At 41.4% G+C, this 22,049-nt stretch overlaps 1 protein-coding gene across 2 annotated transcripts in view; it reads right to left on the bottom strand.

The window, feature by feature from the left end:
- Window positions 1-22,049, bottom strand: part of GTF2E1 (general transcription factor IIE subunit 1) — an 81,477-nt gene that overhangs the window by 6,518 nt on the left and 52,910 nt on the right. For both annotated transcript variants that reach the window (XM_037909757.2, XM_007062066.4), the window contains exons 3-4: window positions 5,825-6,026; window positions 440-678 (exon numbers count right to left, since the gene is read on the bottom strand). In XM_037909757.2, the coding sequence (XP_037765685.1) occupies window positions 440-678; window positions 5,825-6,026 (441 nt within the window). The remainder of the gene's footprint in view (window positions 1-439; window positions 679-5,824; window positions 6,027-22,049) is intronic.

The raw sequence follows: 22,049 nt of genomic DNA, 5'->3' as shown, positions 1-22,049 counted from the left end.
ACTAGAAGCCGATTTGATGAGCCTTGTGCTCAGCACACATACAATTTGAGTTTCATTTTCCATCCATGCCCAGTTGGTAACAAGCTTTCCAGAAGAAGCTGAAAAATCTTTCATCCAAAACCAAACAAGTCATAATGGGCCAGAACATCTGTCTTTGAAGCTCCCAGAAAAGCTAACAAACAATTAACATTTTAGTAACACAATCACACCACTGTGGGCAACTCAGCTTTCCTGACATGGGTTTCAATGCTGTGCCTAGTAAATCTTGTTCTCTTACACCTGCTTGGCTTCCAAAGGCTTTACATGGCAGATGAAAGATATAACAGCATAGCAGGTTAGTGCTAGGATACCAGGAGCGGCAGCTGTACACAGAAAGGGGCAAAAATGTTCTTCCCACTCTAAGAATTATGCAGCACTTCTCCCCTTTTAGCTTCCTTACCATCTTTGATCTCGTCCGGGTCATAAGCCCCCTGCACTGTGCTTTCCCGCAGCCAAATTGGCCTCTCTCTGGCTGGCTTCCCTTCATTTGTTGACCGATTAAGATCCTCCTGGTCTTCCATGCTGATGACGACATTCTGGGTGTACAGGTCCTCGTACGACGGCCCTTTTGTAGTCCATGCTTCCCGATGGTATCCACCTGCTAGGGCAGCTGCCCCTGCAGCAGCAGCACGTTCTTTGCTATGTAGAAGCCAAAGGGATTAAAAAAAAAAAAAAAAAAAAAAAGATACCATTCAGAATTAGTCCTTTCCTGTATAACAGAGGTTTCCTGTTGTGATTTTCAAAAAAAGCCCAGGGGATTTAGCCACATACCCCCTCTTAAAATTAATCATCTCCCATGATATGCTTGGAGAATCTCAACCCCCATTTCTTTACCACGTTGCCAAGAATTTCTAGACCAACTCTTTGATTGAGGAATGTAGGGTTCAAAATACTAGAGACACTCTAAACTACTGTGATATGCAGGAGAGATACTAGAAGGCAAGGAGGTTGTTAAGCTCTGTGAATATGATTACATAGGAATAACAGCCAACCTGGTTATATACCTGAATACTCTGAAATGAAATTCACATCGATACACAACATGGCCCTTCCCAGTAGCTAGCTGGAAAAGTCATTATTTGCTGTTACACCATAGTCTTGTATTAAATAAATTAAAACACCAAGGTTTAACCAAGTGGGTTGACCAGATTGGACTCTCTCAAAGTTCAGATGTGGGAATTCTTATTCATAGTAATTATGAGCAATTAGACAAATTCACCTCGGAAAACTAAGTTGAAATCCAAGCTCTGATCACAAGTGATAATGAACTTGTAAGAACTACCTGGTGAAGTTCTGAGGCCTATGTTATACAGGAGGTCAGACTAGATTATTTTAGTCAGGGGCTTGGAGGAAGGGAGAGGGGGTTTACAGGTCAGCAATAGAGTGGGGAAATGACTGAGGTTTGGTGGAGGCTGTTGTCCTAACCCTGAGTAATGGGGGTGGGGGAGGGTGGGGGGGTGGTTTGAAGGTCAGTATTGATGGTTACTGGGCAGAACTGGGTAAGTGCCCAAGCCTGGAATAACAAGGAGCCGCTCATTAGAATTTAGCACCAGCTTATTTTCTCAGTTGATCCACAGCCAAATCATTGTCATCCAGGTTCCTGTCTGGGCCAGGAAAATGCACTACTTGGATCTGAATAAAAAGAACACAGATCTGAATGCCCTCTGCCCCTGATGGCAATGAGCCCAAATTACCTTCGCTATCTGGTCTTGTGCTCTTACGTGCATAGTGAGCAGGAAAGGCCACAGAAAGAATCTTGCCATTTTCCACTTGAGGGAAACCCAGGGTGAATGAACTGCTAGGCTAACGTCGCTCAAAAGAATCAACAGATTCAATGGAGAATGCACCCATCCACCCTTAGCAGATCTTGCAAGCATTTTGAACACTTTATATAGTAAATGGTATCAAAGGCTGCTGACAGATCGTAAATATGCATGGGCACCACCCTCCCTTTGTACAGAACATGATGCTAATGCTGTCTCTGTATCATCCCCGGGGTTGAATCTATACTGATAGAAGATCCAGGTGAACCTAGAGGTCTTCTGCCATGATCTTCTCAATAAGATTCCCCAAAGAGGGAAAGTTTGAGAGAAGGTGGTAATTGGAGAGGTCACAAATATCAAATGTTTGTTTATTAAGCAAGTGTTTACCCACTGCTTGTTATCCTAATTCTATTTTGTTCTATTTTGATGTTTAAAGGTTGGTCCTGGGAAACTGCATACACATGCCATCATTTTATTTGCTCTGGTAGAAAATAATTATGCACTCAAATCTCTGCCAGGAGCAAGAAATATTTAACCTTTCAACAGCCAGGTAGGTGTTCCAGGAACTAACCAACCATATACACACAATATTTTTGTATGTTTACATTTTATACAACATACACACATTCACAGAATCAATGACTTGTGTTTCTTTCCCACAGTCAGCCCGATCAGGAAAAAACAACTTGAATTTCTGAGCAAGTGGGAGAGACTATTTTATGCATGCAGATCAAGTATGTAACTTAAGAAACCACACAGAGATCTTCTCTCAATTTGTATTACTTCCAATACTGGTACTTTTCAGTTTTCAAAGAAAGGCATGTGTTCTGTGAAAAGCAATATTCTCCTTCCCCCACAATAAAAATCAGCAACCATCGAGCTTCCCTGACAATTTTATGTAATCCACTTTCCTACAATACACAATGCAAAAAAGCCTTCCTCACCAGGACTGCAGCAATGACATTTAAGTGTTGGGCAGGGTCAGGGATTGCCTTGTCAATTCAAAGCCTCCTTTTCCCTATGAAGTTCCATTTAGTTGTGATATACTTATCCAATGATGTCAAGGACAATTTTTTAAAGTAACAATTCTTAAATAAAAGATACCTATCCCTGTAAACTAGATTAAACCATCTCCTGCAATGTGATTAATTTACAGGGAGTAATGAGTGATTTTAGCTCCTTGGTATGCCCCAGGATAACCAAAGCCAAGAGGGCTTATGTCTACCATTTTACCCCTGTTAAGGTCAATGACTAAGTAAATGGCTCCATTTTCTTCCTTGTTTGTACAACAGTATCATCAATTATACTGTTAGAAGCAACATGCAGCCCCTTGAGACCATGGGACTGGGGATTTACCTGCCGCTATAAAGAAGCGGTGTCTTTTAGTTCTGTGTCCCTGCTATGGAGAAGTGAATTAAACACCACTGAACAGAGACAGAGGACCAGATGCTCAGCTGCACCAGGGCAGCGCTTGGAACAGAGCTGAAGAAAGGGAGCAACACTTATAACAAACTTTCTATCTCCCTTGATTCTAGGGCTGTTTTGTCTCCTGGCTCACGCTAGGGATGCCCTGAATTTGCCTGGCTGCAACAGCTCCCGGGAGCTATTGTGAAGCTGGGGATCAGGGATTAGGCAGTAGTGTGGCTGGCTACACGGGCTCTATGCCGTCTGTGGGTCACCTTACATGGAAAGTCCCCCAGCATAACTGATCAAACTGGCTTTAAGGTGGCAAAAAGCATCTTTAGCAGGGCTAGGATATGGCTAAAAGAAACCAATGAGCAGACCTCAGATTATGTGTATTTAAATCAAACACAAGTTTTGCATCTCAACTGACAAGCATAGGAAAAACTGAGGCTTTAGAGTTCAACAGGTGTGTATGGTAATTTAAGTACATATCTCCGATTTGCATTAATGAAAATTAGGTAAATCTCTCATGCTATTATTTTTAACAGCCTCCACTAAAAGGTATATGGACTCACGGTCTTCGGTAGTGTACTTGCAAAAAGTAGTTCATTCAGGAAATCTAGGATGTTACATTACATAAGGTGCTGGTATTTTAAACAAGAAAAAGTGGAGGGAAGATTAAATTCAACCCATCTGGAAAGCCACTGGGGCTGGTTTATGAAAAACAGGCTCTTATTATGATACTTGCATGGGACAAAATTCCTGCTTAGTAGAGGATTTACAAAATATCACTTAAGACGGTCTAGAAAAATCTAAGTAAATGATTTGACCAGTCTCGCAATGGAGATGCATGATTGTTAGACAATTTCCAGTGTAGACAGTAAGTGCTAAAGCTCTCTAGAAGAGACACAGAGTTATTTGCTCCTCTGTGAACAGGAAAGGCAAGAAATTCAAAGGATTTTTTTCTTCAGTAGCATCAAATGTCAGTTTTACCTATGATTCCAGTATCTCAAGACTCTGTAAAATGGAGTAAATAAATAACCCAGAGGTGGGGGGGAGGGAGGGAAAGAGGATATTCTTTTTTTAAATTTCACTGCAGCACTTTTATGCAATTAGTTGCTTTGAATTAATAAGGGTTAATAAATAATTGACTCTCTATGTGCTGAAGCTAGTTGTGTTCAAGTAACCATTTAAGAAGCTGCCTATTTATTTTGTAAGTCTGTGCACAGAGCAATTAATCATTTACAGTGGGGTTTTTTAAAGTATTTAAGAGGCATGTAAGTGGGTGCTGTGTGATTTAACCATTATTCATGGGGGTGCACCAGGCATTTGCTGTGTGAATTTTCTGGCCACAGAGATGAAGTAGCCATGCGGCGGCTTGAAAAAGCCCCTTTTCTCTCATTTGAGGTGGTTAGCCCAAATGTGTCAGACAAACTACAGAAACTGGTCTTAAAGCAAAGTCTAATGATTAAGCCATAGGATTAGGAATAAAAGCGTGAAAATTCTACTCCTGTATCTGACAGTTTGGTCTTGGACAAGTCAGTTCCCCTCTCTATATACCTTAGTTTCTTCATCTGTAAGATGGAGAACATTAGTTAGTTCATATCTGGGATCCCTGGCTAGAAGGGACTAGACAGGTAAAGCATTTTGCTATTAAGTTAATTAGAAACTATCTAGCATCAAGTATGAAAAATTCTCTCTCAAGGTTAGTCTGCATGTGATGAAAGAGAGGAACCTGAAAAATCAGCAGCATTATATTTGGTGGAGGCGGTTGCTCTAGTAGTGTAACTTTTTTCCCCCGGGTGTGCTTAAGTTTTTTGGTTTTTTTTAAAATGAAAACAGGCAGAACACACTAGATTTCACCGCAGCTGACAAAACTGACAGCTCACTGCATCTTTCTATGTTATTTAAACGTCATCTCTTTTTGCATAGTTAGAAATCTTCCGAAGGATGCACTTTGGTTTCCTAAGGCTAGGAAAATACTAACTTTAGAGTTCTTGATTAAACAGGTCTTTCCCTATAAAGGTGTGTATCAAATGGGGGAAAAGAAGAATAAAAAAGATACTCAAATAATTTCTTTGAATAAGGGTTTTGTTATAAGTGGGTTTGAAAATACAAAGTGTGGAAGACAGCTAGTTTAGAGTTTCAAAACCTTCATAGAAGCAAAAGAAAAAGAAGGTGAAAGAAAAGATGTTTGCAATGGAAAGAAGACAGTAAAACAGCATGGGGTGGCCAAAGTGTGTCCTGGAGTCCAGAGGCTGCCTACAGAGCTCTGTAAAGTGGCCACAGCTCTTCTCTAAAGTTCAAGATGGTCTTGGAAAACTATGTGGTCTCAGCTTCTTACGCAGCGGCTATGTACAGCCTCCTGTGGGACAAATATTCTTATTAAACGGCAAGGGCAGCTTCAGTCTGCTTTGTTTTATGAAAAATGGTTGCAGCCCTGGTCTCCTGGCAATTGTAGACTGTAAATCTCTTGAGGCAAAGATTATTTATCAGTGTCCTGCATTGCTGAATCTGAACAAACAAGTTATCAAGATTTGGGCAACGATATGGTTAAGGCAGACAAACATGTAATATGAAAGCAGCGTGGCTGAAGAGGACTTTGTGCCCATTCCCACCTCTGTTTCAGTGCAGGAATCTCTGTGGGTTCTGGCTCAAGGATTTCATAGGCCAAGTTAACGTCCTCTGTCTCTCGTAGCAGTGCATAGATGGGCTCAATCTGCTCGTTAAACCTTGCCACAAGAGTCCGTGCATCCTTTTTGGGCATCGCCGACTCATCCTCTTCCACTTCATTCTGACAGAACGTACAGCGGAAGGTTCCTAAACAGAAAAGAAGAAAGTCAAAAGGCCCACATTTTTATGCAGCATTTAAAGAGAAGTATTTTGCTATTCTCTTAGATTGAAACTAAATAGCTTTTCTCCTTGGGACAACTTTCTTCCCACATATAATGTACCTGATTATTATTTTAACCACATAAAGTGAGACTTTAGATGCCATCCAGTGATGCAGAAAACTGGTTAGGGTTTCTATCTCTGCAAAGCCCTAAAGGATGCCAAGTTGCACCATTCAGACATATCCTAGCATTACACATTCCTTTCCTTACCACACGTTTTTAATGGCACTGCAATATCAGTTTCAAGATAATTTTAGGATGGTCAAATTTTAGGGGTTGCAGTGTCTGAAGAACTTGCCTTCATCCCTCTCTAAAATAATCGTGGGGGGAAGGGCGACCACGCAGTTTCATTCCAAACTGCTACTGCTACTAAAGGAATAACCCACTCCCTCTCCTTTTCAGTTGGTAGTAATCTTCTCCAAAAATTTCCTTGAGTCAGACATTTTCCATGCTTGGTCTCCAAACAAAGACAATTTTTCTTTTTTAAAATCTATTCTGTTAGTTTAGAGTTGCTTGACGATAAAGAAAGAAGGGGAAAAAATGGTCTCTTACATTCCAATTAGAAATTCTGCGTATGCGTAACTCAAAGAATGATCAGAGTTTACTCTAATTTAGATTGTTTTGTAGATCATCATGATCTAAGAAACAAGCCAAGGGAAAAGGAAATTGGTTCAGTAGCATTGAAGTAAAAAATTTTTTTGAAGAACTTCTGCAGTGGAGGATTTTCTGTTCCATTTCACCTGTCAATCTGTGGCTAACAATTTTAGGGAAGCACATTTACAGTAGGACTTTATCATCCAGCTCAATATTGGAGTTGCTGCAAAACGCGTTATCTCACGCTACACTTGAAGCAATGCATAGGAAATTCAGATCATTCCAAATCCTAGATGGAGAAAGGGGTGCTACTTACCTAGAAGAATAAATTGAGGGCTGAGAGCAGAGGCTTTTGGATTTATCTTCTCACCTCTACCACTAACTGGTTGCATTATTTTGCCTTTATATGGCAAACATTTAGTGTAGCCTCACAATGCCCTATAAGAAGGTAAATATTATTCCTTTTTACAAACAGGGAACCTGAGGCGCTGAGAAGGGAAGTGACTTGCTCAGCGTCATGTGCAAAGTCAGTGTCAGAATCCAGATTTGAAGCCACACCTTCTCACTCCTAGTCCCTTGCCAATCAACTAGATTAAAACATCTTGTAGGCAAGTAATTTGCGCCTTGTTCTGTTTCCCAATCTGTGAACTGGAAATAATATTTACCTGCTATCTCACTGCATTACTGTCCCCAGAGCCCTCTTCCTTCATGAAAAGCTTGCACTCTACTTAATAGCAGTCTCATTTGTTGACTTGGCAAGGTGTGTAGGGCAGCCAACTCATCTGACAATGAACATGCGTACCAATGGCTAGGTCACAGACATCATGTGCAAACCCAGCCTATGGGTCAACTTTGAAGAGATAAACTCGGGCGGCGGCGGGGGGGGTGTCAGAATATCTGCCACACTACATTGGAAGTTTCCTAAAGTCACAACTGTGTAAATTGTTGTACATTAACCATCGGGTTATAGTTTCAGATGATGGGCATGTCGTTTCCTGGGGTCTCATGTTGCTTCCAAATTAGATTTACCTCATGAACTTGGAGCTAGTCACTTTATCTCTGCTTCCTCAAATGTAAAATGGGGATAATATGTACCTAGCTGTTTCACAAGTGGTTGCAAGAATTAGTTAGTACTCTGAGAGTAAGACACTACAATAAGTGCTGTTTATTACAGTAGCTACAACCTGCAGCACCTCACAGGGATTTCTAAATTTTTAAGTTCATTTATATTTGTGCACTTTTTCTCTTTGTACTGTGAATCAGGGATGGCAGATCTCTGTCTCTCCCCCCACTGCAACCTAAGCAGACACAAATTAGTGTCTTATGTATAGCCTACACAAAGTTTTCATTTTTTTGCATTAAAATCTTTCCTCTACTCCCAGAGTTCTTCCTAGACAGAAAACAAAACGAATAGCATTTACATTAAAGCCAACTTTTTGAACTCATGAAGTGAAAGTCATTTTGAAAAATTTGACAAAACAAGCACCTCAGCCCTTACTTTAGAAAATTAACATTATCTGCATGGGAAAGCAAGAGCACTGACAGTGGTGGCGAAAGACGCTGAGTGAGAATGGGAAAATGGTGGCTTTCTCCAGCCCTTTCTTAATCCAAGCATAAAGCACTATGCTTATTTTGTCATGCTATAAAAAACACCACCACTCATGCATAAACTGCACATTAGATAAATTTGTCAGTCCAGTTAAGTTTTAAGTCACAGTTTGATTTCATTCACATTCCACATCTGAGGCCATCAGTACCCCTGAGTTCACAGAACCACCTGAATAAGTCTAGAATAATTAATAAGATTCAGCTCATATTATGAGTTTATTGACTGGACAGTGGTTGACTGCAAACCCTACAGAAAAAGCCAGGTTAAACATTTCTTAGGTGGCTCAGGCTTTCACACTTCCACTCACGAACCCCTGGTGTCTTAACTAAAGATTAAAAACAGTCAGGACAGCTCCAATCCAAAGCATCTTTAAAAAAAAAAAGAAATAAAAAATCAGAGTTAATGCAGCTCTAATTTAATAAAATTCTTAAAACTAAGGCTGATTTACTGCAACTTCTCCAGGGCTCTTAAGGAACAAAAAATAAATGCCAATATAATGAGTTATGTAAAAAATCTGGATAATGATTGGAGTGACTAGTTTCCTGCAATCATGCTCAAGTTTTTTGTGGTGAGGCAGCACTTTACAAGAAATACCCACATTTAGCAGCAGAACTGAGCAGCTAGTCTCAAGTGCCGCCCATCAGGACAATGCTGAAAACCTCACTTGTGGCATGTTAAGAGGTCACAAAATCACTCTCTCACTACTATACATCACTGCCTTGAGTCATTGCATCGCAACAACTTTGATACAACTTTCTGACAAACACGCATTACAATGTTGTCATATAGGAATTTGTCCCATTAGACAAACTTGAAATAGTAGTCACTCTAAGGTCAGAGATTGTCAGACTTGCACCATTCACCATTCCTTCTGTCATCCCGACAAAGGCACAGTTTTGCTTTTCTAATCAGATGCTGTCATGCAAACAAAAGTGGTCAGATATCCTGGCTGGCAAGGGTGATCCTAGCTTTAAAAAAAGAAAAAGAAAGTGGTTAAGAGGCTTTGAAATGGGAAACCAGAAATAGATGTCCTCCTTCTTCCCCGAGCCACTGTGCACACACTCATTGCATTTCTCCTGGTACTCTATGGAAATCTACAGAGTGTAAAAAGATACGTATTTGAAAGAGATCAGAATCGTACATTCCTAGACTTGCAAGGGTGAACAAAGTGTGAGTGGGTTCCCCAAGGCATACTGCAATTAAGCAGCACATCAGGTTCTGAAGTGTGCAGGCCAGAATATTCGGTCAAATGAAATCTAGCCAGCAGGGACTGAGTAAAGGGAAAAGTCAACAGCTAAGTATAAACATTATACTAAGCACATAATACATGAACATACGCATTGTATTAACTATACTTTTGTTACATAAAAACCTATATTAAAAGAGCATTAAGGTTGCGAAGTCAAGTACCCTGAAGTTAGGAGATGCCAGAATTAAAGTTGCTTGTGCAACCTTAATTCAGCCCCCTTTTGCATATACCTTAACGATACAATCTGATTACATGATTACACACTATTTTTCCAACAGGACCCCGGCTCATTCAATACACAGGATGGACAGTGTTCACTTAATGAGCAATTATTCAATATTTTGTTTTATTCTCATTATTCAGTGAATGGCCCCAGGCCTTATTTACTGCACATGCTTCAAACCCCCTCTAAAGACACAATTATTAATTTCCTCATGAGCTTTTCTGTGGTGCTCATCACCATAGTATCTGAGTGCTTAAATATTAATGAATATATTTTTACAGTGCCCCTGTGAGATAAGTGGATATTATTATCTCAGTTTTACAGATGGGGAACTGAGGCACAGAGATTAAAGTCAAAAGTATCCATTAATTTTAGGTTCCCAATTTGAGGTTCCTAGGACCTGATTTTTCAGAGTATTTAGAATTATATAGCACTTTGTACGTTCAAAGCACAGCTCCCATTGACTTGAGTTGCAGCTCTGAGGACTTAGCTCTTCTGCAAATCAGACTTGAGGATCTCAAGTCAGGCAATGAGAACATGAGGAACACACAATGAGTGAACACTTGTGAAAAGTTCAGTTTAGGTGACTTGCCCAGGATCATGTAGGAGCTGTGGCAGCAGCAGGGTTAGAACCCATATCTCCAAGGCAGTGTTCAACTGCCTTAACTCTGAGACTGCCCTTTCCCTTCTTGGAGTCCCCTGCCCCCTTCACTACACACCTTCCAACTTTTGCAACAAATGAAACAGGAGTCTAACAGACAACAGCTTTCTTCACTACGCAACCCTAATTCATCCCCAGAGCAGGTGATCCTGGGAACTAAATGAGGCAGAGGTTCTGTGGAAAAAATAATATATAATCATTAATTAAAGACTGTATCTTAATGCGTACACCCAAACAAGGGGTTGAATTAAGGATGCACAGACAACTTTAATCCTGGTATTTCCTAACTTCTGAGTGTTTGACTTTGTAACCTTAATATTTTTAATGTAATTTTTTGTATGTAATTTCTATGGTTTTTAAAAAAAGCAAACTGAAAAAATCAGAAATTCCATGATGGGCTCTCATAATGACACCCACCCACATGGTTCATCAGAAGGTTGGAACCTAGAGCTCCACCGCAGCAGTTTATTGCTTGAGTTAATGGAGTAATTGATAGGATGAAAACCTACTACTATATGTGGACCAGCATTAGAGGGGGATGACACACTTTGCGGTCAGCAAACATCTGTGAAACCCATGGACAGGGGAATGGTGGGACTAAGGAATCTTGGGTACTAAGCTCTGAAAGGGAGTGTCATCTAGGGCATACACTCTTCTGCCAGTCATCCCAGTTTGACCCCTTCTGCTCCATTCACTCCAATTTCTCCCTGTTGTAGTCTCGTCTCTTCCCCACTCTTGGCTCCTCACATCAGTGCCACCCTCCTCACGCAACCAGGCCCAGTCTCCACTCCTCAGGCTTCTTGTCACAATCTCCTTGCCCAGCCACTCCCAGTAAGCTAACTCATCCCCCAGCACTTTGTCCAGTCAATCCCAGTTTCCCTGCTCCCATCTTCTCACTGGGTTGGTCTCTCTCCTCCCCAGGCTCCCAGGGGCCCCCACACCCCTGCACATGTTCCCCATTCCCAATCTCAGTCTCTTTCCCCTCTCCAGCTCCCTGGCCCACTCTTTTTGCTGAGCCAGTCACAGTTCTCCCCATCTCCTCATCAGATCGGTCTCTTCTCTCCCCTCACCCCTGGTTCTCAGCCCCATTCTCTTTTCCTAGTCAGTCACACACTGCCACCTGAGCTCCTCGTCCTTACTGACTGCCAGTCCCCATGTCCCATTTTTCTCCCTGCCTCCCAATCTCAGACTCTCCCCAACCATTCCAGGTCCTCTCCTGCCCCCCTCACCAAAGACTCTTGTTTCAATGAACTCTGCCCACACACCTCAAAAGGTCTAGTTCTTACTCCTCTGCATTCAAATCAGACTGTTTCCTCCTCTCTGCTGAGGCCCAGCATGGAATCACTGAGAGCACAGCAGTGACTGGCCCTCTGCATTCCATTCAGGAGCCAGGATAGACCGACAGCAGCCCCAGTTGAAATTGCAGGCGAAAGTCCTGCTCAGCCCAAGAAGGTGCATGAATGGAATCTTCAGCGAATTTAGCTGCTCCATATCTGATAAGTCTCTACTGAGCATGTGCAAACCTGCATTTTTTCGAAGGCTTATCACCTGGCCAAATTTGGGTGGATTGTCACAGGAACAGCAAAAAGGTACATCTGAAATAAAGGCCACCCCCTGCCAGATTTCAAGTCCCTGCTCCAAAGCATGGGGACCCTACCATGGATATTTTTTTTTTAATATAGGCAAAACAATTATTTCCCTTAACCCTGTTCTTGGACAGAGGTGAACTGTTTTGGCTGTCATTTTCCAAAACAATTTAGCCTGAGGAAGACACCCAATATGGAAAATCTTAAGCCAAACAGTTACAGTTTGACTAAGTTATAAGCAACTGAAAACAGGCTCTTATAATGGGAAATGTCGGTCACCCTTAATTACAGGCAATGCTACCAGCACTGCCTATAATTAAGTTCCCTTCATTTCTCATTGATTTCCAAGGTCTAGAGGACCATTTACCACAGCACTGAAGGCATCACCCTCCTGACTCATTAAGGAGGGGAGATGCAGCTCAGTCACAATAGCTTCTGAATCATTATTTACGCACCATATATTGTAATTAGAGGGAGTGGAGGGCTGGACCAGTGGTCTGGAAGTCAGGACTCTAGTTCCATCTCTAAAACGGGCTTCCTTTGTGACCTTGAACAAGTTTAGTTAACGTGCCTCAGCACTGGCCTGAGGGACCATCTGTTGGGGTTAAAGTATTCAGTCTCTGTCAATCATTTAATCCTTGGCCTCCTGCTAAGACTTGTGACAGAGGGACCAATTAGTGCCTGCTGTGTGTTAGGATAATGACACCTGCCTATTAGAAACTGGAGTGAGAGGGAAAACTGAGGCACAGGGAGATTATGTGATTTGCTCATAAAATATCAGTGGCATAGTTTGAATTAGAACTCAGGAGCTCCTGATTCAAGGTGTTTCATATACACAATGCATTTTACAAATCCCTCTGGACCACCCAGACTCCCAGCCCTCTATAAACAACCCCTCATGATTGTGAGGAGAAAGCATCACAATCGGTCAGGATGTGGAGCATTTTAGGCTCTAGTCCTGAGGATATATGGTCTCCATTCCCTTATATGGTAGTTGCAGCCTGTATGCCCCTTTTGGTATCCCATGACCCTAGTAGACACATTTGCATTCATGGTTCACTTCCAAAAAAAGCAAGCCCCTTTTGGCAATAATGTGCAAGGTGTTTTTTTTGTTTTTTTTTAAATAAGCAAGTTTATCAGAATCTCATCATTATAAATACTCCAGTTTATTCCAAAAGGCAGTTACAGAGAACACTATTTAGCATAAACCACACTAATGCCACATTTAATCTTTCTGAAATGGATTTCGTGGTCCACTCAATCTCAAATTCTTGAGGACATTCCACTGCCCAAAGCTGATTGCAGCATTAGCTCTTGAAATGTGACATGAGAAGAGCATGTATATTTTTATATTAGTCTTGTCTGGGGCTCTAGATATTCCAATGCACATGTTACTGCAAGAAGCTCTAACTGTCATAAACACCAGGGTGTGCACAATGAAGGTTGGCATCTAGAGAATATTTGTAATCCAAAATCCTGGATAAAAATGACCTTGCCAATCTCACCTAAAATGCATAAGCTTTCATCATGACACTTAAAAATACTTGCTTTAAATTTCTCTCACCTTCAAATTGAATGAATTTCACTGTGACCAAGACACACTACAGAGGTGAGAGACAGTGACAGCGCAAGGCCAGAAGAGCCTGGAGACATCTGAAAATGGGGAGGTGAAAGTGACACATAAAAAGGCGCTGCTCAGAAGAGCATTTGAAAAGCATTATGGATTTAGTTCAAAACCAGGGAGGCAGGTCCACAGTGCCTGCCATGAGGAACTGCCACTAGAGCAAACAGGGGCAGTGTGTGAATTTCCTCAATGCACATTGGTTCAGACCTGCAAAGGGGTGGGTGAGTGCAGTGAAGCCACCATGCTGCTTTTCCTGTCCCCCACCTCCACAGCTTTGCCAGTACAAATAAACCTGACCTGCAGCACCCTCGGCTTATTCCTTGGGCTTCTCCTCAACAGGTGCTACCCAATTATGTGACAGATTTAGAATACGGATTTGACCTCTAAGTAGTAAACTGAGACCAAACATTTCATTTGGGACTTAAGCCAAGGCTGCACCCATCTAGTGAAGGGCTGGTGCATTAAGCCACTGCATTACCAAGCCCCTATTATTTTGAAATATATGTCACAGATATTGTATTTAAGGGCTTGCATTCACTAGAACTATTTTTTGACTAATACCCACCAGAAGTGTGTTCAGGAAACATCACCTTCTAGAGGGTACAAAACTACAATTTCCCAGCATATGAAAAGCTCTCAGAATTTCCAGTTTGTCCTTTTAAATGAATTTCATTTAAAAATAAATAAAATGGCAACTATACATCAAGAGGAGAGACAGACATGCTGCATTAGCAGAAAGATGGTGAGAAAATGGTAATTTATAATTGCTGTTAATCAGCGTCTCACCACATCCAGAGTGAAAATTTCACTTAACCAATAGATATGCTTATGCATTATGTACTCTCAATTTCAGAAACGTGTACATCCATAAAGGTTAGGGACTGGCAGTGCTGGAAACAGAAGGTCTCCATTAAGCCACAGAGTGGATTTTAATGAGGCAGTTCAGTGCACGTTATCTCAAAGGATCAAACAGATGCCTCAGCAGCTCTTGTTCTTATTGTTAAAGCGTCCTTAAAACAATAAACAATGTTTAACATATGTAAAGTACTGTATCTTTTTCAGAGGATCTCCATGTGCATGATAAAGGTAGATATGTATCCCCAATTTATGCACAGGAAAACAGAGGCACAGATATGTTAAGTGGCTAGCTCAAGCCCACACAGTGAGAGTTAATGGCCAAACGAAGATTAGAGTTTATGATTTCTATGCCCTATGCTCATTTGTTAGACCACACTGTTTTGTGTGTGTGTGTTGATTATTTAAAGAGATTTATTTCTCCCTGTTGCTTGATGCAGCTATTAGAATTCCCAGCTCTATGAGCTCTCATCACAAAGCCACTTGAGCCTCCAACAGAGAACCATGTAGATAAATAAAAAAATTAAAACTACAATTCCCTCCTCACTACAGTAAACTCCAGTTAAACAAAGGGTTTCAGAGGGGAAATGTTATGGATGCAGAAAGGATTTGCATGAAACACAAAGCCTCATGTACACACAAGGAATCTATTTAAGAACAAAGAGTGAAAGTGAAATACTTGTCTTAAACAGTCTCTAGACACTCATCTGAAAGGCTCACAGGCCAATGTTGAAAGCCTATGTTTCCACACCAGTGCTTCAAAAAGTTGCATGCCTCAGAAGTCTGGCTTAAACTGCTGACCACAGGAGATCAAATAAGAAGGCTAGGTAGTGAACTGCAAGATAATGCTTTCTTTTTAATATTCAATTTATTAGTATTTCAAGATTGTTCTTTTCTCCTGTGCTGGCCAAACATCTTGTACTTACGCCTAACCACATTCATATTCTTGTATTTAATTTGTTATTACAAGGTAAAAAACCTCCACCCTCAGCAGGTTCTGTTGTGAAGGGAGAGCAAGAGACAGGCTGCTCTTCAGCTTACTTTTTCCTCCTATTTTAAGAACGACATTCACTGGTGGGCACTTAAGGAGAACCATTCAGCTTTTTTCAGCGAGTGGTTACTTAGGAACTAAGAACTGCCATATCAGACAGACCTCATCATGGGCCATCTGGCCTGGTATCCTGTTTCTCTGCAGTACTGGAACAGACCAGTATTAATATCCTTTTCTTCCTGATGCACCAGATCAGACCGATGGACCATCCATCTCGTCCAGATGTTTCAGAAAGTAGCTTTAAAAAAACAGGTTTCAGAGTAGCAGCCGTGTTTGTCTGTATCTGCAAAAAGAAAAGGAGTACTTGTGGCACCTTAGAGACTAACAAATTTCTTTGAGCATAAGCTTTCGTGAGCTACAGCTCACTTCATCGGATGCATGCAGTGGAAAATACAGGGGGGAGATTTTATATACACAGAGAACATGGAACAATGGGTGTTACCATACACGCTGTAATGAGAGTGATGGTAACACCCATTGTTCCATGTTCTCTGTGTATATAAAATCTCCCCCCTGTATTTTCCACTGCATGCATCCGATGAAGTGAGCTGTAGCTCACGAAAGCTTATGCTCAAAGAAATTTGTTAGTCTCTAAGGTGCCACAAGTACTCCTTTTCTATATTTGCTAGTGAAACTCTAAATTCTATTCTTAGTCACATAAAAAGTATTTTAAAATTCATTTCACCACATGCAACCTTACTCTTGTATTGGGATGGGATAACTAGGAACACCCAAATAAACTTCTAGATACTTTTAACTGCTTCTCATTATTCTTCCTCCTTAATTCTAGGCCTCTTAAATGTATCTTTTCACATGGAAGCCCTTCCCCGCTCCACACACCTGTCATGAATCTTTTGTTCCTCTTTCCTTGATCACTTCTATTCTTGATGTATCTTGTTTGAGAACCCTCATGCAGCAAGCAGATCCAGTAAGTGTAATGTGAGATAAAGACAAAAACAACTCAGCCATATGACCCCAACAAAGCTCTACAACTATGCAACTAGGCTAGCCCATAACTTTTTTGCATGTGTGGTGAACAAGAGTAATTTAGAAACCACACTGAAAATTCGGCAGTATGCCATATCACACAGTAAATAGGCAGTGGCTGGTAGGAATGACATCCGTCTCTCAGAGCAGAGAATAGGAGCAGATGGAAAGAGAGGGTCCAAAGGACAGATCTGGGTAATTGCAGAAAGGGGCCAGAATTGTTGTACAAGAGGAGGAAATTAGAATGATACAGTTACTACAGACTGTCTTTAAAAGTGGACCAGAAAAGGGAACCTCATTCTAGAGCTAGGAACGGGGGGGAGAGAAGGCAAGGGGGAAGAGAGCATGAGAGGAGTACAGGACAGACTGGGCTTGAGCTGCTATCCAGAATGAAAGACTCATTCATGGTATTAGGAAGGGTCTCTACTAAAGCTTGAACTGGCTTTATGTGCACATTTCTCCACACTCTCAGAGAAAGAAACAGTAGGGTTTTATTTTCTACCCATCACTGTGGTTGTCTTATTTTTCCTTTCCGTTGATTCACAGAATGAGAATATTATGGGACTCTCCCCTGGGACCCAAGTTAGAAGATAGAAATGAGCTATAGACCCATGGGTACTAACCATAACACCTCTGACCAGCCCACCCATGCTGCCTAGTTAAATCAAAGGTGCAGGATTCAAACCTTGCTCATCTTGCACAGAGACAATCCCTCTATATTTCAGGCCACCTTTCCTTTCTTGACCTTGATCTCTATTGTATCACTTTCTGGTGTGAAAGTAGAATGAATTATATCGAAATTATAATTCATTAAAGAAATGCTGCTTGAAGGGTTTGTTGAAATACAGTTGTCAGGAAGAGAAACATTAAGGAGTGTGAGACAATGGGTCCTCAAACTAATTACCTTAGAGCTCCTACTGAGCTAGGAGATTGGTAAACGTTAGTATGCAAATAAGATATGTATGTATATTTGTCAGTTTCTGCTTTCTTCTGTCTCTTATGTTAAATTGGCTTTCCCTTATCTGTTTAAATAAGTTAGCTTGAGCTTTTGCAGGAGGCTCACATATCTGGGTGCATTGGCAAAGCGCTTTGCTAATAAACAGAGTGGTCTGACAAATTTTGTGAGTCTTGAATCTGACTTTGACACTGGATAAGAAAGAAAGACAGAAAGACCAACAAACAGAAACAGGAGCTCTCTTGCTAGAGACCAAGTTCTGCAAAGTCAAATCACCAGCTGGATTTGGGCAAAGGACAAAAACATAAAAGGTGAGGCCTCCCTTCCTCAGAAATATTCTCCCATAAAGTGGATTCCAGCCCAGTCAATAGGGATGGCAATCATGGGTTGGAGGTAGGGGGGTGGCCATAATTTACTTTTTACATGAGGAATAAGAAAAGAAAAAAAAAGATTAAGAGACCAAACTATCTGGGTTGAAATAAGGCAATAAAAATTTGCACAATTAGATCAGGTGGCTTTGAGCACCGCTAAGGTTCTCTCTCAAATCTTTATTTAGTAAAGACCATTTGGAGTAAAAACATTGAAAGACTAACCTAATCCCCTCAGATCTTGTCCTTGGACTCTCTCCTCATCAGAAACTGGTAGGAGTGTATGATTCTGCACGTATTTTCAATGTATGCAGGACAATTAATTCCAAGGTCCCTCAGAAGAAAATCCCCAAATGAATCTGTGCAGAGCTCGAGAGAGATGATTCAATGACAATATAGAGTAAGGGGTAAACAAGCCTTTCAGTGAGTTGCAATACTCAATCTGGTGACAAGCATACCATATTCCCTAAAACAATATTAAGTCTGTACACGTGAGAGATCAGATACTCTCGTTCTGAAGCTTGAGAAAGCACAAGAAAAGATCAAGCGCGATAGTGTGATACTCCTCCCCCAAGCAGCTCTCTCTGCACTTTGTATCCTTCTCCTGAAAGTCCAGTTGCATATCTGTTTGTAATGCAGGGAAAAAGCTACCATGTAGGTATGCTATATAACTTAATACTCCTAGGAAGTCATTATAATTACGGTCCTGACCTGGCTGAAATCCTGTTATTTGGAGTCTGTACCCTTCTTCTGGAAAGACATTGAGAATTCTCCCTCTGCTCGCCATGGAAATTGTCTTCTTATCCTTACTGGATAAATATTTTCGTCTTTGCTTCCAACTGCATTAAGTCCCATATCAAGACCTTTCTGAGGCTGTTATTTTTTACGAAGGCTTTAGGATTTTTTCTTCTTCCAAACCAACAGCCTTATAAGAGTGATTAACTGTGTATATAACCTCTTCCACTCTCCTGTTCCAATTACTTAATAATCTGTGGTGTTGTTAACAACAGGGAAGGAAACATTAGAACCAGGAGGATTATGTTGACAATGTTCCTGGCCCCAAGGCTGTTGCTGTCATGGCTGCCTGCTGGTGACCTTCCATCTCATTCACAAGGCTGGCAAGTGAGATATTACTGCAGCACAAGGACTTGTGTGACAAAAGCAGACAAAGCAATAAAAACCTCCTTACACTTGTAAATTTGAGAGCCCATGGAAACTGCCTCCCTTGAGTCCACTCAGCCGGGTTCCTGTTCTAAGTTAATTTCCTCCTATCTCTATTGTTTCACAGTTGGTTATGGGAAAGGTCAGAGCTGGGGGGCCTAAAGGAACAGCAGAATTGCTTTCACTTCATTGTTATAAACAGACAGAAGCTCCAGATTATTTGGCAGTGGCAGCATCTTTCCAGCACCCTAAACTTGCAGTACGTTTTCATACAAAGTGTAACAGGAAGAGCTGTGTTCAAGGAAAGAAGTGAACAGAAGAGATAGAAGTGGAAGGGGTCTCAAGTCCCTATTTCATCTCAAGGAAAGGGGGTGGCAGGTGACACTTAAAGGCAGTTTTTACTGGCTTGACAGCCAGTCTCTGGGGTTTGAAGTCTTCTACTGATTCCCAGAACAGATTGTATCATGGAAGCAAAAATATAAGCCTCTCCAAAACCGCACCCCATCAACATGTACCTTTTGAGGCCAGGTTTGGTGCATACTGACAGGATATGCTTGGGGTTAGGGGGGAGATAGATAACAGGAAAATAAAAGCTGAATAGATGGAAAGAGAAATATGGTGTAGCAAATAAATTTCAGTGGGTTTAAACAACATAGACCTTCTCCCTTTCTTTTAAATGGACTAAGTGATTTCCTAATTTTACTGTTGATTCTGAGTTTGCCTGGGAACTGAAAATGAATGTCCCATTCCTAATTTAGTTCAATTACAAATATTTGTGGAAGTTTTTAAGCCCTCAGAAAACAAACTTACTTTTTCAGTGGCATTCAGTGAGGCAGCATAGTTTAACAGACTGAGCTCAGCATTAGAACTCCCAAGTTATAAACTCTGCCACCGACTGAACGGATTTTGGCAAGAGTGTCTAAGCCCTGGTCTACACTACAGAGTTAGGTTGACATAAGGCATCTTACATTGACTTAACTCTGTAAGCGTCTATACTAAAATGTAGCTCCCACCGATGTAACTTGCCCACTACACCAACTTAATAACTCTACCTCTGCAAGAAGCATAATGCTTAGGTCGATGTAGTTAGGTCGATGCAGTATCAGTGTAGACACTGCGTTGCTTATATCAACTGTTGCTGCCTTTCAGAAGCTGTCCCACAATGCCCCACCTTGACAGTTAAATCATGCAAGTGTTCCTGGTGAGGGTGTGAACCTCTGACACCAGGAGCGTAGTGTGGACATGCAAAAGCGATTTAATTACTGCACACAAAACCACAAAACAAGAGGGAAATTAATAAGTCTACCCTTTGAGCATGTATTGAGGAACTGGGTACACCTGGCAGCTGCACAAAGAGAGGGAGCTTGAGAGGAATGAGCAAAGAAGAGAAGTAATTTGCGTTTTTTTTAAACTGTCCTTTCTCTACTGGACATCTGCTCTCATGCTTGGGAAAACAAAATGCATCCCTGAAAATCTGTCACATAAGGTTGCCCCACTCCTCTTCCTTCCTTTTTCCCAGGTGGAGCAATGGCTTCACTTGTCTATCACGTGTAACAACATTTCCTGATTAATTCTAATAGACACTAGCAGTTAGCTGGCCCATCAGCCTCATCGCCCTAGGATGCACAATAATCTGCCTCACCATCTGCTCTCAGATAAATTTATTTCTAAACCAGTCATTGCTCCCTCCAGTGCAGTGAGCCCAGCAGGAGCAGCACCAGCCCCTTGGATCCATTCTTCTGCTGGGTGGTGGCAGGGGGATAAGGCGAGAGAATCCATTCTCAGGTTCTCTGAACATGACAGAAGATAGGAAAACAGATGGATAAATGCAGGATCAGAAGAAAGAGAAACTATCTCTTCTCCATGCGGGCAGTCTTTTGATTAATCTCTTCCAGCAAATACAGAATGTCCCAATTGCCCTTCAACTCTCTGGGCAACCCAGAAAATGTTTAATGGCTTAGGACGGTAAGACAGTTGGGGAGGGGGAAAAGATGGCAGCAGTTGCATGGTATCAATCGGATATCACGCTGCTGCACGTGTGAACATACATGCCCCCTTCCCTGTCATCTAACACTAGGTCCATGCACTATGTCAACAGAATAAATGATTTTGATCATTTAAATACATCTTTGCAATTGGTTGATGGTTGACTAATTTGCATATTGATCAAATATACTTATAGAGCTGCTCATTTTTTCAACAGTTATGTGAGTTCACCAAACCCTAAAAAGGACATCTGTTTTGGAATTTCATACTGCCACTCATTTCTGTAGTATCCGAGCACCTTCCACATAAAATCAATAGCAACAGCAAAGTTTGTCCATGCATTCTGTTCCAAAACCTCTTGGCATTTTAGAGAAAAGAGTGACCGAGGAGTCATCTTGAGTTGGAACAGACTGCACTTCGCAGGATACAAGAGCCATCCCCGTTGTTCACTTCATGGTTTAGAATTAAAGGATGTATGGTCACTGGACCAGAAGACTCAGTTTCTGAGTCAAGCTCTTGGCTTCTTTCCATTCCCCACCCCACACACGGACAAAATCAGAAAGGCTAAGACAAGGGACATAAAAGGCAACACGAAGTGCTTCTATAAATACAATGCAAGTAGGAGAAAGACAAAGGAAGTGACCTACACTTTTGCAGGGAAGGAGAGCTAACAGATGTCACCAAGAAGCTCACGTGTTTAAATGCCTACTTGGCTTCAGTCTTCACTAAAAAGGTTAATGGTGACCAGATACTTAACATAATGAATATTAACAACAAAGGGGAAGGAACAAGCCAGTATGGGGGGCGGGGGGGACGACACGACAATATTTAGATAAGTTAGATGTATTCAAGTTGGCAGGGTCTGATGAATGCAACAAACGTGGCAGGCAAATTGCTGGATAAAGTGTATGAAAGAGAAATTGAGCAGTGTGCAAAAGGTCTAGAGGGTAAAATTGTTAACCTGAGTCTTGACGGGTGGAGCAATGTCCACAACGATCCTGTTGTATGTGCTTGTGTGACAACAGAAGCAGCGAATGTCT

The sequence above is a fragment of the Chelonia mydas genome, chromosome 1 (assembly GCF_015237465.2).
Source record: "Chelonia mydas isolate rCheMyd1 chromosome 1, rCheMyd1.pri.v2, whole genome shotgun sequence".
NCBI lineage: Eukaryota > Metazoa > Chordata > Testudines > Cheloniidae > Chelonia > Chelonia mydas.
The sequence above is the reverse complement of the archived record's forward strand: the minus strand, read 5'-3'. Positions and strand labels throughout refer to the sequence as shown.